We start from the raw sequence: 18,767 nt of genomic DNA, 5'->3' as shown, positions 1-18,767 counted from the left end.
ACCCAAGACGCCGGGGTGCCTTAGACTCCCTGTGCAGGCTCCTCGAGTGGTCACGGCTTGTCCACAGATCTGCTTTCTCCACTGGACGGTGGGCATCCTGAGGGCAGGGGCCACCTCAGTCACTTTTACACCCAGGACCAGGCAGAGCTCTTGGCCTGCAGTAGATGATTAACACACTTTCATGGAACTGAATCTAACTCTCTTTAGTTTGTGTGTACTTAAAAAAAAAAAGGGACCAAAAAAAATCCTTCTCTTGTTGTCGGCTCATCATGATGGGAATCCTCTGTTCTGGCTTCTCCTGCTGTGATCAACTCATCTTTGTTTATTTCCGACCTGCAGACTTCCACAAAGGATCTGTGAGCGCTGACAGCTTGTGTGTGTTTGCGTCGGAAGGACTGAACCCTGCGGGAGGGCTTTTGAGTCAACTGTGCCCCATCTCTAATGTCAACGTCTAGAGTAAACCCAGATCTACTCAATTGGAGCAAGTTCCTTCTTGCGGAAGCTGGAGTTACAACCCGAGGACTCTCTTTGGAAAAACGATCTGGTTTGTGGGGAGGAGGCCAGTCCATCAGGACACACAGTGTCGCCCCTAACTTCTGGCTCAAGGGCAAAGAAACCCAGCCTACCTGGCTCCCTCGTCACAGTCCACGTCACTGCACTTTAGGGGTGCCATCCAGGAATACACTCTCGCTCGCTCTAATTAACTGCTCAGCTCAGCGATTCGGGTGCACCAGCCAACTAGCTCACCGACAAGGACGTTCAGTCAAGAAGTCCTGTTGTCACGAGGAATCTGCGTTGATTACGGAGTTTTTATGGAGAGGGTTAAGGAGACTTTATTTTCTTTCCTTTCACTGAAGGTAGCTGCCAAAACGGAAGCAAGGAGGCACTCACGTGTTCACCATCACATGCAACACGGAGGAGCCAGCATGGGGACGGGCGCCCGAGGAGAGAGGAGAGATGTGAGTACCACGGTGATCAGACTGTTAAATCACGAAAGACACAAACTGCCCTCCCCATTTTGCCCACGACGTGCAAAATCCCCAAATGACCAACGACGCCCCAAACCGCACGACACTCATCATGAGCCAATGGCCGCAGGTTAACCTGAGCTTCAGTGCACCTGTGGACTGCTTTCTTGTAAAAATGAGTATGCAGGGAAAAACTGTACAGTGCGCCTGCCTAATTCCCCATTTCCTCTCCAAAGCGTCTTCCAAAATATCAACCAACTGGTAAAAATTCTTTCCTAAGATAACAGGTAACTAACTGATTACAGCAACACCTGTTCTCTTAGTACCTAAGTGAAAACAAACCTGTTCTGTCACTAATTCAGTCACTACCACTGCTGCTTTCAAAGTTGTTGTAAAGAGATGGCATTTAGTGAAAGTGATGCTTCTGGCAGCGTTTTATTAAATAAGAGAACCATCAGGCACTAAATCTGCGGAATCTAAAGTTAACTTCTGTAACACGTTCGCTTCCCCTGACTACACCTCAGTGCCGTTTTGTCTTTCTTCTGGACTGCCCACGCCTCTTTTAAATATTCTCCTGGACTCTTAGGTACCATCTCCGGTGCATGTCTTATCTCCGTGTGAAGCTCTGAATGCCCTGGGGTGAGAGAGGAACTGAGTTTCATTTCTCTTCTCTCCCATGGACCCAAACACACAGTGCTTCCTCTCTGCTTGCTGCTTAATATTTGATGGAAGAATGAAATGATTCACAGTGTCAGGTTCTCCTTTGGAAGAATGAAGGAAGACAAAGCCCCATCTGACCTCTGCAGCTTGGCGTTTAGTGAAACTTATAAACACGCTGGAGGCCTCGCCTCCGATTGCTGAGTGGGCGCACCTGTGATGGGCACGTCTTTTTTTTTCCCCCCTGTAATAGAGAGAGGCCAGTTGTGACTCTTCCTCTACAAGGTAATATTTCAACATACAACCAGGATCAACCATACAGTGGTTCTGTAAAGACCCAGAATGAATGACCAAGGGATGGAAATGCGCAGCATAAAATAAATTCCCTTCTGAGAACTTCAGAACAAAGCACTATGAACCCAAGAGACAAAAAACAAAAAAACCCCACAACAACAACAGCATTTCTGCAACCCTCTTGTCAAATAAGACTGTCAAATAACATTGGGTAAATCCAGACCAGCCCTGCATTTTTTAAAGAAAGACCTTTGCTACACAGCTTCTCGATATTATGATCCATATAAAAGTCAGCGTCTTTACATGGAATCTGAGAAATATCAAGGAAGCCACTCTGCCTGCCCCACTCCTAGATTCAAAAGCCACTCCACACACCTCAAAGACTTGCTTTTTGCCTGGTGGAAAGAGTTTGAGGCAGAGAATCAAGAGAAAGTTCTGTCACCTACCAGCAACCTGACCCTGGACAAGGAAGCCACTTAACCTCTCTCTACTTCCGCCTTTTCACTGGGGAAACAGGGAAATTAACACTTGATGCAAACTTGCATGAATGTTACAGAACCAACGAGAACCACCAGATCCGGGACCGCGGAGCCCACTGGTACATTTCAGCCACGGCAACCTCACTCCTGGACCCTGGAGGAGAAGATACCCAGAAAGGATCACGATTCAAAGGCAATGCCGAAAGGCGGCAAGTCATTAAAGATCTGCAGATCCCCACTCCCGGGACCTCTCCGCGCACATACCCTTCAACTTGGCTCTGGTCACGAATCCTGGGCCCCTGGTGCTGTCCCCCTCCCAGAGCCTGGATTCCACTGGTCCCATCAGTGCCGTACCTGCTGCAGGGGACCAGGAACCCTGCTTCTCAGGGCAGCCCCCGCTCTTAACAAAGTTTTCCTTTTAACATCTGAACCCGAATCCACCTCCTTGAAGCTTTCTCTGGCTGCTCCCGATGAAACCCACCGGGGCCATTCAGGACCAGTTGGGACCGTCTTCCCATCGCTCGGCCACAGGTAGGATGCTCCCACATCACCATCCTTCTTCCCACAGCTGAATTTGCTTTTATTGGTCTATAATCATGGCAGAGATCAGCGCTCAGAGCTGAACATACCCATTTTCTTAAATACAATCATTCTGAGCAAATCAAATCCAATTAAAACAAAAGAATGTCAGTGATATTTTAATATCCAGTGTCTATTAAATAGGAATGCAAGTAGTATTTGGGATAAAGAAGTTATTTTTTTTTTAAAGCTTAAAACCGAGTTTGGGGGAGGGTAACAGCTCAGTGGTAGAGCACATGCTTAGCATGCATGAGGTTTTGGGTTCAATCCCCAGTCCCTCCATTTAAAAAATAATAATAAAGTTAAAAAAATAAAGCTTAATACCAACTTCACATTTTTAATAGTAGAGGATGTTGGTTTCTAAGAAGCTTCTTTCAAAGTTAAACTCAATGGTGAAATGTCTTACTTCTGACATTTTAAATAAACAGTCTCCTGGATAAAAATATCACAAAGCTGCAACAGTGTTACAAAAACGGGCCACAGAACCTGAAAAGCTCTCACGTATTTTTAGAGACGGTGTACATGCAAAGGACAGATCTAAACCTGGAGGAGCCTCCTGGTAGGTGGCCAGGGGGCCGGATGCCCAGTGACGCGGAGTGTGCTGGAGAAAGGCCCTCTCGTGGTGGGCACAGCAGAACCCCACCCGCCCAAAGGCCCGCCTCCCATTTCGGCCCTGCCAACAGCCAGGCACACACCCCCTCTCTGAGGCGCCTCTGCTTTAAATGACATATGATGTCACCGTCAGGAAGTGGCGGCTCCCCCCCAGCTGGAACCTCACACGTTCTCCACACTCACCTAAGGACAGCGCTGGAACACGCGACAAGTCGGACTCTTTACATGAAAACACTGGTTACATGTGAACCCAGCGACCAGCCTGGTCATCAAACGTCTCCTCTGTTAGTCACCGTATATGTGAGCCAACGAGGTCGCCGAGTCAGAGCTCAAAATATTTACAAAGGGATTCTTCAGTCACAGTTTCTGCTCCCAGAATTTACTAGGCTCACTCCACTCACTTTAAATTATCAATATGAGAAAAACAACTGTTCTCCTTAATTAGGTTACAGCCTCTTCTGCCATCCTGGCAGGACCAGCCTTCTCCTGCAGGGAAGAGCCAGCGGTCAGCACCACAGCGCGAGGGCGGCGGGGAGGCCACGGGAGGAACGGCCCCGGTTCCGCCGGGTGCGCGGGGGCCGCCACCTGCACGGGGAACTGCCGGCTTGTGACGCAGCACAGATGCTGCTGATTATATACGTTTAGCCTTTCCTTCCTGAAAACGCACACCACCAAGGGAAGAAATGCCCGGCACCAGAACCTCCGCGCCTGGGTGACAGCCTAGGACGACTGTGCGGGGCCCCATTTTCGGGCTTGGCTGGGGGCCAGCAAGGAAGTGCATTCGGGGAGCTCGGACCCCTCCCTCAGCGGGGCCCAGGCCAGGCCCTCGGGGGCCCACGGTGGACAGAGGCTTCCGGCCTAGCTGCACTGATGAAGGTCATGGACAGACGTGCTTGGGGGCCTGTAAGAGGCTCCATGGGAGGCGTGAGCAGCACGCGGCTGTCCCTGGCTCACCGCCACCTGCCCTCCGCCCGCCCTGGACGCAGACCTGGGCGGCTGGCTGGCAGTGTCAGCAGCTCCCACACTCTTTGGCTTCTGGCTGGGCTGGTCAAGGAAGCGGCGGCAGGGACCAGAACAGGGAGGAGTGAGGTTAGACGCCTCCCCTGGGCTCCCTCACCCTCTGGGTCACCAGGGCTGCACACGTCCCTCTGTTGAAGGACACAGCTCCTGACGGGAGGCCTTCCCCAGACACCTCCCTCGCTGGCCACTCCTGTTACACCCCTGGGGTCCCACACCATACCCACCCCTGCCTGCGGCCCTGCAGACAGCCCCCTTGGAGACTCCCATCAGTGACCCAGTCAGAGGCGCCATGTTTTCCCCGATGGAATTAGCTGACTTTCGGTGGAATTTTGTTTTTCTTATACTCTAAAGAGATCTGAGTCTAGTCATCTGTTCCAAGGGGGTATGTCAAAAACCACACGATCCAACTATTCTACAGACTTCATTTCACCTAGAGAACTTTTTGTATCTGCGATTGTAACTTTTCAGAATGAGGCCAAGCTAAAGGGAATACACTGGTAAGTCATAGTGCCTTGCAGGAAAGAGAAATGGAATTTTTTTATCATTAAAATTAAACAACCCTCTAAAAATATACAACTAGCTTTAATTTCAAGAACAGAATGCTTAGTTTTGATGGTTTCCACAATATTCTTTGATTAATAGTCGTTTAGAGTATTAAAAAACATTGTACACTATTGAACCTACACTGATCTCAACTGCAGGACGCATTCTGACTTCAGAGATGTTAGATGTGAAAAAAAAAATGTGTGCTTTGGATACAATGAATAGAGCCTGTCTCACAGGAATGACTCAGGTAGAGTTTGGTAGGTAACTCTCTTCTGGGGACAAATGATACATTTTCTTTTCTTTTACAGAGAACTTGTTTTATTTCCTTCTGGAAAGATGTCATGGCCACGGCATTTCAGAGACAATACTCTTACCTGCAAAGGGAGGGACACTGTCTTCTCTAACCCTCAGTGTTGAACTTCTGAGCATGTCACCCTACTGGTCATCACTCATGGGAGATGCTCTTGTGGTTTGTACTTTGGGGGCTTCTCTGGTGCTGGGAGTCTGCGTCTGCGTCACTGCCCTGGCAGAAAGGCCCTTAAATGACCGGGCCCACGGGTGCTGCGGGGTTGAGGACCTGACCCAGCCTTGTCCTGGGCTGTTGCTTGGCTCACAAGGCACAACCCCAGTAGCTCAGGAAGCGGACTGGAGACATCGCAGGCGTCCAGGAAGCTCACAGTCACTGCTCACGCTTCCTTCAAACTCACTGGAGGGCTGGGACGCTGACGTGAGCCGACAGCCCAATTAAGGATGCAACCACTACTGATTTACTTCCAGGCTGCATCTTATTCACGCAGTTTCCACTCTGTCAGTAGGTGGGTGGGATAATTAACAGGCATAAAATGTGTGTAATGTAGTTATAATCGGGGGACCTGATAATCAGTTTCTACCAAGCGGTGCCTTTGAAAGAAGTCACTGGTTGGAAACACAGGACAAACATTCTAAGAAGTTTATCTGGGAAATGGGCATGAGACCCTCCCCTAAGCAAAGTGTACTCTTCCCCTGGACACGTGGGGCGTATGGTCCCCGCCCTGGTGCACGGCCAGCCTCCTTCCTGATCTCACCCCGTCCTCTGGCTGGCGGGGTGCGGCCACTGCTGAGTGGCCAGGTGCCTTTTGCTGAAGGTGTCTGAAGGAGTCTCATCAGTGCTGAGCACCCGGGGCCCCTGCTTTTCCGATGGGAAGGTCAGTGGTGCCGGAGGATGCTTTGGTCCATAGTCATTATTTTTCACCACTGCTACTCTAACAGAATCACCCTTGTTTTCTCTAACAGGAGAAAATTGGTTTTTATTGGCTAAACTTGTTAGCAAGAGGCTATGGGAGGCAAAATGGTTAAGAAACGTGGTGAAGAGGGCTTTCAGACTCTTCCCTGCCCCTGGGAAAGCCCCTAGGAGCTGCTGGACACTCTGACCCTCGGTCTTCTCACCCACCATCAATGAAAATGCCACCAACCCACTCCCAGGAGGACCACAGATGACACCGCGCACACGCCCCAAGCTCTGGCCCTTCCTTGCTAATGCACACACTGCGGGTGCACGGGCTCGTCTCTGGATGTTGGGAGGGAACAAGTACTTTCTTTAGCCCTGCAACGTGCAGTTCTGAACAGTCAGACAATCAAGGTACTCAGAAAATGTGTGGCAGAAAGAGAGAAAGAAAAAGATGTACGCGCCGAAGGCAGTTTGGCACATGTGGAATCCTTGTCGGAACCAGATTCTCTCGCTCTTGTTGGCCTCACAGATAACTATTCATATTCATGTTACACAGCAACGTTCTGAAATTTTAATTTGCCTTCGAAGTATTTAAGTTGTTTATCACAACTGTATTCATTTCACCTCCCATAATGTGTATGTGTGCATACTTGAGTGTGTATCTCAGCTCACATCCATGGAATAAAAAAAAATTTAAGTCCATCTGAAGGAGCCACTTCAGAAGGATCACGCTGGGCCACCCCTGAGCGTAAAACCTGAGGACTCTACTAGTCAAGGGAGAGTCAAGACTACGTGTGCCAATGGGAATGCTAACCTCACAAAACAGAAGGACCGACGGACACCGACAGAGGGGGCGCTCATCCTCCCACGTTGCTGCAAGCCAGGGTCGGAGCAGCTGTCCCACTGGGATTCAGACTAGCCGCTCTCGGGGCAGACTCCGGCATTAGGAGGCCGCGGTCCCCACTGGAGCGTCACGACACAGCACAGCGCGGCTGCAGCAGACACTGTTCGCCCGGGTGCCGAGGTCGGGCCAGACCAAACGACTCAACCAGGCACACGAGGGGGACACCCGTGTCCCCAACGACCAGGCAACATCTGCCAGGACGTAGGCCAGCCAACGTGGGTGAACCAGTGAGCGGCAGGGTCCTGGAGCCCCACCTTGTAAACAGGAGCCTGCGTGATGGTGCGCTGCTGGCTCTGAGGGGACAGATTTCACAAATTAGAAGAACAGAACGTAACGTTCAGAAACGCGGACTCCGGCCCGCAGCCCCGGGAGGCCTTACCGTCGGCGGTGCCGGAGAGGCCGTCGGCTTTGAAGTTGCTGGTGCTTTTCTTCCTCCGGTGCTTCTTTCTGTTGGCGTGAGGGGAGGGGGGCGGGTCGAGCTTGGGGCTGGTGGTGCTGGAGATGCTGGGGCTGGAGCACACGGAGTCGCCCAGCCCCGTGTCTGCCACCGGACCGGAAAAGGCAAAAGAACGCAAAGGTTAACACTTACAAAGTGCACTTCGCCAGAACACTCCCGCAGAGCGCCTCCACGGTCCTACCAAGCCCCGCAAGCAACACCTGGTCTGGAGGCCCAGGGCGCCCCGCGTGAACGGGTCACGGCACCCCTTGCGCTAATGCGCCACCAGCCAATCGAAAGCAGCTCTCATTCCTGCATCGTCTTTATGCTACGGAGAATTGAAAGTTCTCTACTTTGCATGACCAGAGTTCTGGAAAAGGGAAGTGGGAAGCTCACGTCTTCTACTGGTTGATTTTTCTCTTCCCATAATTACCTTCATATATTAGGAATGAAAAAAAGACACTTCGGAACACACATGAAAGTGTCATCTTAAATGGGACTGTGTGTGTGTGCGCACGCGGGAAAGGCATTGACGATTCTTTCTTTTACTCCCAACATTACGTGCGACCGCACGGCAGTTTATTCTCGTGGGAAACGGCATGCCACCTCTCTCTCTCACCGTGTCCAGCGGAAGTGTTTGGAGGCCCACGTGGCTGACCTACCAATTTTTGATTCACAGATGCGATACACATGCACAAATGTGGTAATTCACTGCAAGTGAAATTCTCCATTTACCACGCCTGTTTTTACTTTATCCGAGAGAAGAACAAAATGCTGTTAGACCTGAAATGAACGTGTAATTCAACAGAGTGAAAACGCACACCAAGAACGGGACGGAGAAACACCATCCAAACACCCCGAAGGCCTAAGAATTCTTTATTTCGTGATTCAGCATCTTTGTAACTCAAAAGACAGCAAGTTCTGTGCAATATATTTCACTCACTGAAGGAGCGTGTTTTGGGGCACCTGCTGTGGGCCGGCCACTTTTTTAGCTGCTTGGGAGCCATCACTGAGAAACACAGGTGACGGCTCCTGTCTGAGCGGCACTGACACGGTAGGGGGGGCCACCACCCAGAGCTCATCGCAAGGTGGTGGGTGCTTGCTGTGCGAGGGGAAAGGATTGGATGGAGGGGTGGGGTGGGGTGGCCACTGTAAACAGGGTGGACAGGGCGGGTCTCACCGAGAAGGTGACATGTTAGCCAATATCTGAAGATGGGAAAGGCAGAAGTGAACACGTGGGGGGTAAGGACATCGCCAGAACATGGGCCTACGACCAGGAGAGCATGCCTGGGGTGCTCTAGAGACAGACAGGACAGGTGACGATGGAGACTCACAGGAAAGGGCATCGGAGAGGGGGAGGGCTCTGCCTCGGGGGGCTTGCTGGTCACTGTCAGGACCCCCAGCTTTTACTCTGGGGGAAATGGGGGGGCCTCTGCAGGGTCTTGAGAAGAAGGATGGCATGATTCCAAATACAAAGATTGACTTGAGGTCAAACTGAATTTAAAATCTTTTAATTTTGTGAGGTTCTAGAACATTTTATCATTTATTGAAAAATGTTTTTTAAAAAACACTTTTGAGATACACATCTGGTTTCAAGAATGCCCTTGGACGCAGCTCCCTGCTATCCTGAGACCAGCGACTCCTTGCCCATCTTTGCACGGTGGGAGGGTCAGCCTTCCTTCCGCATTCCCATTCATGTGGAGGAAAGGATGGAGCCCCTCCTGGGAGAAGCTGCCTTGAGGAGCCTGGGACTCTAGGTTGACTCTGGAACCATAAAGTAGTCATTTCTTCTGTTCTCTCTCCAACTGGCCGCCTGCTCCCCACTGAAGCCACACTCACCCTTAGTCTGGGCCTTACCCCCCCAGGCCTGGATGGGGGCACGGCTAAGTGCAGAAGGGCTCTCTCCGGCTAGCTTTTCACCTTCGAAGCCGTCCCAGTCTTTTATAATATGAATTCTTACACGTCTTTTAAAAATACTAGGTCCCACTGAATATCAGACAAAAGCTGTAGACATACCTGAAAAAAAAAAGGCTACTCTAGTTACTAAGTGTGCCCTCTTTCAGGGGGCTCAAGAGCTGCGGGATGTTGTTAAGGGGTCCAGGCTCATTTGCTGATCCTAAAGCAACCCTTTTAATTGGGAGGGTATAGCTCAACTGGCAGAGCACGTGCTTAGCATGCACAAGGTCCTGGGCTCAATCCACAGTACCTCCTCCAAGTGTAAATAAACAAATAAACCTAATTACCTCCCCCACATAAAAACAACAACAAAAAAGCAAACCTTTTACATGTGAGTCAACGTTCAAACCTTACAATGAATACTTTGTACATTTCAAATATTTTCTGCCCATGTTTCAAAAGTTGTCACCCTCAGACCCCATCCTCTCTGATTCTTAATGTCAAGAGCTCAGCCTATGCCAGCCATGGTGACAGGTCACGGGGAAACCACCATCACAATGACTAATGACTGCAGCTCCCTCTAGTCACAGAGGCAGACGGGACCTGCAGGCAGGACAGCAGCCTCTGCTGCAGCAGGGCTGGGGTTTTATCTTATTTTTCAGTTTGTTCAATTTTTTAAAATTGAAGCATCATTGTTTTTACAATGTTTTAGGTATACAGCAAAGAGATTCAGTTTATATATATATAAATATATATATATATATGTGTGTGTGTGTTCCTTTCCAAATTCTTTTCCATTATAGGTTGTTACAAGATATGGAATACAGTCCCCTGTGCTATGTAGTAGGTCCCTGTTGTTTACCTCTTTTATATACAGTAGTGTGTATATGTTAATCCTGTAAATTCCTGATTTATCCCTGGCCCATCTCTTTTCCCTTTGGTAACCACAAGTTTCCTATGTCTGTGAGTCTATTTCTGTTCTGCAAATAAGTTCATTTTTATCATTTGTTAAGACTCCACATATAAGTGATATCATATATTTGTCTTTCCCTGTCTGGCTTACTTCACTTAGTGTGATCATCTCTAGGTCCATCCATGTTGCTGCAAATGGCATGGTTTCATTTTTATGGCTGAGTAGTATTCCACTGTGTTTGCATGTGTGTGTGTGTGTGTGTGTGTGTAAAACACTGGATTTCTTCTTCATCCAGTCATGTGTCAATGATAAAAGACACTGAGGCTGCTTACACGTCTTGGCTGTTGTAAACAGCACTGCTGTGAACATGGTGGCGGGGTGCATGCACCTTTTCAAATTAGAGTTTTTGTCTTTTCTGGGTATACGCCCAGGAGTGGGACTGCTGGATCACAGGGCAACTCTATTTTCAGTTTTTAAGGAGGCTCTATCCTGTTCTCCACAGTGGCTGCACCAGTTTTCATTCCCACGGGTTGGTATTTTATTATTTCACTCTGTCCCTCAGTTGTCCCCTCAATTCAATGCACAATGTTCATCCCCAACTATGCGTTTTAACCCTTACGTCATTCTACCGCTGTAATGTTCCCTCCCAAACTGACATTCCTCATCTCTGAACCCTACAGATCCTAGAGTTGGGGCTTCCTGCACTTGGCTGTCAGTTATCTGGATGTAACTGGCATGTCTGTTCCCCAGGCAGCTAAAGGTGCTCATTCCCTGCCCTCTCCATTCAGAGCCATACAGTGCTGAGCACACGGAGGATGCAGCAGTGTAGCATCGGCACCTGGATCCCTTCCATTCTCCAGCGGTTCTCTAGGCTGGGTACCAGTGTCGCTTTGTAAGATACTCAGAATATACGCAGAAGCTACACAGGCATAGCAGGCTCCCACTCACGTGTGGTGGCTCTATTTCTGGGTTCTCTGCTCTTCTCTAATCATCTTTCATCTCTCTGTGTGTTAACGGCACACGGTCCTGAACGATACAGCACAGCAAGTTCCCACGCTTTGTTATTCTTCACAACTGTCTTAGCTCTTCTTGGCTATTCTGAGCCCACAACTTTGTATATTCATCCAAATCAATGGAAAAGATATTAAACAAGGTGAGGTCAAGATAGAGCCCTGAATCTTCACTCACCAATCCACGCCTGGAAGCTTTTGAGAGTGATCACTGAGTAAGCCTTAGATACACCATATTGTCTGTGCATCCAGCTCAGATACCTTTGAACCTGCCCATAAAGAAACCACAGAATGACCTGGTCAAATGCTTTGTTGAAGGCTAGATGGGTACGCAACTTACAGATATTTTTGACAGTTTAAAACCAATAAAGGGAAATACATTTTAATACTTTTTCTCCTTAAATGAATTACCTCTGCTCAATGAAACCACTGTTTCCTATATTCTATGTGTACACAAAGCACTTATTTATTGATCTAATTCAGAATCCTACCTGGGCTGGACCTTAAAGTCACTGGCTCATGGCTCAGAATTCACCATTCTGCAAGCCAAAATGACAGGTGCCTATTTCTACACATCTCACTCCCTTCCAGCTGCAGAAAACTTGCCCCAAAGTAATTGGCAGGACATAGCAATCTCATTTCCAAGGTTTCTGAGTATCCTGGAATATATGTAATTCATGAAGAAATTCCAGCCTCACTTGAAAGTAGTTAAGTGCCAATCTCGAGAAGGAAATACTTGGAAGTGATGACCAACCCGCCTTTCTCTAGGGGACCATCAGAGCCAACCTCATTAACATCCTTTACAGCCTTCTTTTTTGGGGGGCATCCTTCAACACCAGTGGGTCTTTCCCCATGTGGTTCTGTATTTCCACTAATTTCCACTCACAACTGGGAACCCCTGCCCAGTGACACCTGGCAATGTCTGGAGGCATTTTTGGGCATCAGACCAAGCAGGGTGGAGGTGCTACAGGTACGGAGTGGACAGAAGCCTGAGACACCGAAAAATACCCTGTAACATGCAGGAAGGCCCCACCACAGGAACCCTCTGCCTAAAGTGTCAACAGCAAGAAGCACGCGGAATCGAATGGCTCTTCAATTCTTCAACCTTTCAAACTCCTCCTCCAGAATACGATCTGTTCGTGCAAGTCCCTCACACCAGTGACCTTCCCAGAAGGTCACTTTACCTGGAACGAGCCTGGCTCTCTCCTGGGGACACGTCTCCACCCCCACCACAAAGCACGCGGGCGGGCTGGGCGTCCTCCCTGCCCGCAGTTGCTGCCTGCAGACCACTCCTTCTCGCCCAAGTCCAGCCCCTTTGAAGCTCACACTCTCGAAGACCCCGCTCACTCCCCAAGACCCCCAAGTTCCGCCCCTTCACCCGCTGACTCAGCAGCGGCTCACCTGCCCACACCTGTGATGACCTCTGGCTCTTCCTGGACGCTCTCTCTCCAGCATCCTGGCCTCGGGGGCCTCCCCTCCCCTCGGCCTCAGCACCGCCACGGGCAGGAACTGGCCCCTCTGGGATCTATTTCCGCCCCAGCGCCCAGGCTCCCAGCTCACTTACACCAGGACCCTCGCTCAGGTCTCGTCCACCGACCCCGTCAGTCTTCATCGCAGCAGGTCCTGTTTCTTTCCCTACCTCACGGGGCACGACATCACACGCGCTGCTCCCAGAGATTCCACCCTCAATGCCCCCTCCCGCCACCTTTCCTGACAGAAACCCCAGCGCAGATCCTGCGTGATCGATCACTCCCACCCTGGCCAGGGCGGGAGAAGAGCAGCCTCCTCTGCATTGACGACCCTGAGGCTGGGGGCGGGCGTGGGGTGGGGGCCGACCCCTGGCCTGTGCTTCCACCCACTGCATTCGGGGAAGAAACCCGTTCCTCAGCCTCCAAGAGGCGCTCTCACCCCCTCCTCTCTGGCCCCAAACACCCTGCATGTCACCCCGTCCCCCAGAAGGACCCCGATTTTCATTTCACTTAAGATAAAAAAACAGTAAAAGAAGCGATAAGAAGAGGACACCCCACCCTCCTGTCCCTGGTCTCCTCCCGCGCCCGGCCCCCGCCAAGGCCGCCCTTCCCGCTGTGAACGGTTCCACCCAGTGGCTCAGACCCTCCCCTTGACTGCGTTAAATGTGTCGCCCTGCCGCGTTATCCCCCGTCCTGAACAGAGCCCTCCCTGGCCCCCACGCCCTCACACAGCTGCCATCTGATTTCCGCTCCTCTTAAAAGCTAAGCTCCCCGAAAGCTGCCTTCCTCCTGGCTGCGGGTGCCCGGTCCCCTGCCCACATCTGACCCCTAGCCCCTGACGTGCCCCACGCCCCAGCAGCCCCCGCAGCCCCACAGGCGTCAGGTCCCTGCAGGGCTGCACCAGCCTCAGCGCTGCCCCACGCAGCCCATGGCTCCCTTCTCGGCTGGGAAGCCGCGGTGAGGCCTCACGCTAGCCAGGCAGGAGGGAAACCAGGATGCTGTGGGTTCTAGAATCCAAAGGAGGGTGCCCTGAGAGAGGCCGAGGTGGCCCTCCCCACGTGGAGACACAGCGTCACCCGTGCGTTTGTGTCCTTGCTAACTGGACACCTCCCTGTGACAGCACAGCCTTCTGAAGGCTGGGACGTGGTTCAACCTCTTCACCAGGAGCTGGAGACGTTTTGGGGATGGGGAGGGGAGTTCCAGGCATATGTGTGGAATAAAGTTTCATAAAGGGTTGACCTCTCTTGGAGAAGCGCTTACACAGGTGGATGGCGCTGCTTTTGGTGTATAACAGAGAAGTGCTATCAACTTTGCAACTTGGTTTTGTTTTGTTTTTTCATGGAGGTACTGGGGATTGAACCCAGGACCTTGCGCAGGCCAAGCACGTGCTCTACGATTGAGCTCTACCCCTGCCCCCTGCAACTTAGCTTTAAAGCTTAACCACAAGCATGCTTCTGTGTCAAACCGCAGATGTGTTAAGTTTCCAGGAGTCTAAAAACCATGCTAATTAGCATCATTAGCATAATGTAGCCTCATCTGCATTCTGACCCTGAAGCAGGGGGCAGGGGTGGGATGGGGTCAAGGGAGGGTTTTGTGTAAGGAATGCGATACATTAATGCTATTTTTAGGTGAGCAGCCAAGACCTTGAATAAAGCCTATGCTGCGAAAGCACCTCCCCTAACAGACCCTCCCACTGACCAGGCCAGCGCTGTGAGTGCTCTGCGGTCACAACAGAGAACAGAGGGTGAAACCCCTGTCCCCGCGAAGTTGACTTCTGATGACGAAGAGGATGCCCATCTGATGACCTGCTTGATGCCTTCACGAGAGACTGCTGTTCTGGGCCGTGCTACTCGATCAGAGGATGAAGGGGGAATCACAGCTCCTGCAAGTGCATCGACTGCACGGATGCAAACCCGTGTGAGCAGAAGTGCCAGCTACGTGCAGAGGGGTGAGCGGAGGGCCGTCCGCACGCCCTGTCACCGGGATGAGCGCCGCAGGCCAGCCCGTGGCCTCCCCTGAGGAAAAGGAATGGGATTCTGGGACCGCGGCCTGGGCCACCAGGGCTCACGGAGAGGGGCAGGGACAAAGGCACCACGAGTCAGGCCCCAAGCAGGGTCGGCAGGGGAAAGACAACAGGAGACTGTGGGCTCTGGCCTGGCCCCTGGAGGGAGGGGGGCAGGGGAGCTTTCAGGATGACACAGGGTTGTCATCTAGTCATGAAAACAGAAGTCATAGTCACAAAAACAGGAAGCAGGACCCGCATGTGTCGGCCTCACCAACTCCCCCTCGGACAAGGAGGAGCGCAAGCGGAGCTCACGACGCGCGCCAGCACCTGGAATCCAGGCAGCACGCGCAGGCTGAGGCCCCCACCCAGAGGACCGTCGCTAGAGGCCTGCCCAACTTAGAGGCGTTCCAGCCATCTTGCAGGCGCGGGCGGCGCTCCCGTCACTCCCCACTCTCCTCTCCCCACCCCTGTCAGTGCTCCAACGCTGGGGTCCAGGCCTGGAGGAAGGACAAGTAACCACTTAGAGGTTGGCAGGTGGGCAAGCACACAAGTACCCGGAGAAACCAGACGCTCCGGAGTGGGCTCAGTGGGGGCAGGCATAGCTCAGGGGTGCACGGCTGGGCATGGACTGCCGGCTGCCAACGGACGGAGTACCCCGCCAGCAAGAGAAGGCTGTGTGCCAGGACCGGGTGGCCCGTCTGTGAGACGGCCTGGCTGCTGCAGCAGGACCGCCAACTACGCGAGGGACCCACAGCCGCAGCCCAGAGGCAGCGGTTGGGGTAATGAAATACAAGAGAGGCCAAGGAGGCAGGGCTGTGGTCAGAGAGGCCTGGCAGAAGAGAGGCACGCCCCCCTCATCCCCTCAATCCCCGATGGTTCTTGAGGCTGGCGGTCAGGCTGAGGAAGCCCCAGTCTCCTGTTAACCGGGGCCCGGGTGCCGGTGTGTCAACGCCAGGCTTCCAGATCTTGGGATTGAGAACTTCTCTCAGGACGCGTGGTTTAACATTCCCCTGATTTAAAATATGAACAATCAAAATCCACTAGGCTTGCGCGCTGTGCTTTTCCATTTCCGATGACTCCTCTCGCCCAACAAGGTACCCTGCCAACTGGAGCAGCCCCACCGGCCCAGCCCCAGACACGGAAACCGAGCCCAGCCGCGGCCCCGGAACGCGGTCGGCTCCTCCTGCCTGAGCACAGGCAACGCATCCCGTTTTGCATTAGTTCCTGGGCATCGGGACTGATGGCACCACCGACAGCCTTACATACGGGAGGGGGGACAAGGAGAGAAGAGAGGTGTGCTGAATTACAAAGGCCAGCGCCCATTACGCCACCGCTAAACGGGCTTCCAGGGAGGGGCTGGAGTCCCGCGGACGCGGCGCTGAGCCGGGAGGGGCCGGTCCTCTGCCATCCTGCACACTCAGTGCCAGCCATTAGTTCTTCCCAATCGGGCATCAATGTTCAACGAACACCCCAAAAAACAGATAATATGAGCCATAATGCTAACAATCTGCAGCCTCTCTGAGCTGCGGCACGTGAAGTATGAGCCCAGGAGGCAGTTTCACTTTTCAGTCGGGGAGCTGACAAGCATGACTAGAGGGGGAATAAAATAACATTCCGTTCGCATAAATATCAAGCAGCCTGCTTGAGACTGATGGGCCAGGAATGTATTCTTAGCCATCATTCCGGCAGACAGGCCCAAGGACACTCATAACTTATTTTACAATCATTTAGTTTCAGCTCAAGTGGAAAACGTGACAACTTATCTCTGCTGACAAGATGCCACATCGAACCTTACAATTAACTCTCCTCCGATTATCTGCCCAGCCGATCATTAGCTGGGCCATTTTTGATGAGCTGATGCAAGGAACTTGCCCCGGTGATCGCCGCCAGTGCCAGGTGTGAGGAGCGGTTTCTGATACCCCGGCTGATATTCAAATTGACCAGGCTGCGTGCCAGTGATTCCCGTGGCCTTGCTGCTCCCAAGTGTCTCCAAAGGTGCGCGGGGGGGAGGCGTCCCTCTGCGCCGCGCCGCGAAGAGGCCGGGCATCCCTGCTGCCGTTACGACTGCAACACCTGCTGCCGTTGCCACCGCCGCCGCGCGCCCCTGGTCCCGACTCTGGACTCTGTTTCAGGGAGCTGTGGACCTCTGGAGGGACGCCGCCCACCCCTCTTCCTTAAGGGGCTTGATTTGGAGAGGGGACACCGTGGATTTGCTGCCGGGAGCCACCCGCACTACCTGGAGGAGTTACTAAGAGTCCCGAGGGCAGGCTGACTATTAATTTCTGACGTGTGGATGAAAGATACTTTAAAATGCATGTTCAGAAGCAGCCTGAGTCTCTATGGATAAAAAAAAAAAGAAACGAAGAAAAGGACCATGTTTGCATATTAGTCCCCGCTTCTCACCTTCACGTATACCCTGACTTACTCATTTGGCAGGATTAGGAACAACGTATTACTCAAAATCTTCCTTTTTATTTTTTGGTATGAAAAGAATTCAAAGTGATGAAAGACAGGGCTATTTGTCAGTGCCGGGTGGGGGGCGAGGGGGATCGCTCGAGGGCTAAAACCTTCCAAAAACTCGAGATGAAGTCACTGTGGGAGCAAGTAAATGGCAGCACCTTTCCTTCAAGACAGAGCTGACCCTCGAAGGCTAATTTGGATCCTTAATAAGGGCCCTGGTCCTTCTGAAGCTCGCAGAGAGGTGCAGGCTGGTAAATAAAGAACAGGCCACCTCTGCTATCCAAGGAAATCACAACATCCCGGCCTCTGTTAAAAGGTGAGTGTGAAGTGAAGTTCAAAACCTCGCCCCTTCTCACAGCCCTTTTGACGGGAGCTTTCAACAGGAGGAGGTTTACTTGAATCCCCGTCTCTGAAGATGTTTCAGAGCCCGGCGCATTGTCCGGTTCCCTTTGGCTCTCGTGGTGCTCACACAGAGGTACACGGTGTCAGAAGAAGGGGCAGCAGGGACACAGTGGGGGGCCCGGGAAGATGACAGGTATTGGGGGAAAGGGAGAGACAACATGGTGTTAGACTGAGTTACAAAAGTGGGAGGAAAGGAACACAATAGGAGGGGCCAGCACGGAGAGAAAATCCGGGGCGAAGTGCCTCCTCGCCGGGCTGCGTACAGCTGCACCCAGAGGCCTCTGCAAATGAGGCCGAGCACGCTGGAACTGGGCTTCATTTGCACGAGGCCCAGACTAGGTGAAATGTTTATATAACAGCCTTCAAAAAAAATAAAGCACAAATTCTGATCACTAATGAGGGTACGTGTTTTCATTTCAAGGCAATGAAAATGTTCCGCAACTGACTGCGGCGATGGTTGCCCCACCTGTGAATATACTAAAACTGCTGAATCGTACGCCCTAAATGGGGGAGGTGAACGTGCTGTAAGTTTTATCTCAATACAGCTGTTTGAAAAAAAGGGGTGGTGGTGATTGTGTTAAATGCTGCAAAGCAACCCACCAAGGAAAACAAAAGAAGACACAGGACAGACCAGCAAGACGCGGGTTCGGAGTCAGCACGGGGGCCCGAGGGGGCCGGGGGAGACTCAGAAGCTGAAGCTGAGGTCGTGCACAAGCCTTAGGCCACAAAAGTTGAGTTTGGGAACTGATGTGGCTGCCAGGGCCTCCAGCCACCTGCTAGGACCTGGTTCTATGTCTCAGATAAATGGTGGACCCTGGAATGTTCTGTCCTCCTCTGAGGGAGCTGTCCCAGCCACCCCGCCTCCGCGTGGTGCAGAGCACATGCCGGTGGGCGGAACAGCCTTGCTCCT

The 18,767-nt window shown here is 51.9% G+C and overlaps 1 protein-coding gene across 5 annotated transcripts in view; it reads right to left on the bottom strand.

Moving 5' to 3' along the window:
* Positions 1–18,767, bottom strand: part of AGAP1 (ArfGAP with GTPase domain, ankyrin repeat and PH domain 1) — a 510,942-nt gene that overhangs the window by 114,452 nt on the left and 377,723 nt on the right. For 4 of the 5 annotated variants that reach the window (XM_072961884.1, XM_072961886.1, XM_072961882.1 and 1 more), the window contains one exon: positions 7,646–7,807. The exons of the other annotated variant lie outside the window; for it this stretch is intronic. In XM_072961884.1, the coding sequence (XP_072817985.1) occupies positions 7,646–7,807 (162 nt within the window). The remainder of the gene's footprint in view (positions 1–7,645; positions 7,808–18,767) is intronic. 5 annotated transcript variants of the gene reach the window in all.

Source organism: Vicugna pacos, chromosome 5, assembly GCF_048564905.1.
Source record: "Vicugna pacos chromosome 5, VicPac4, whole genome shotgun sequence".
Lineage (NCBI taxonomy): Eukaryota > Metazoa > Chordata > Mammalia > Artiodactyla > Camelidae > Vicugna > Vicugna pacos.
This window is presented reverse-complemented; position numbering and strand designations above follow the sequence as displayed.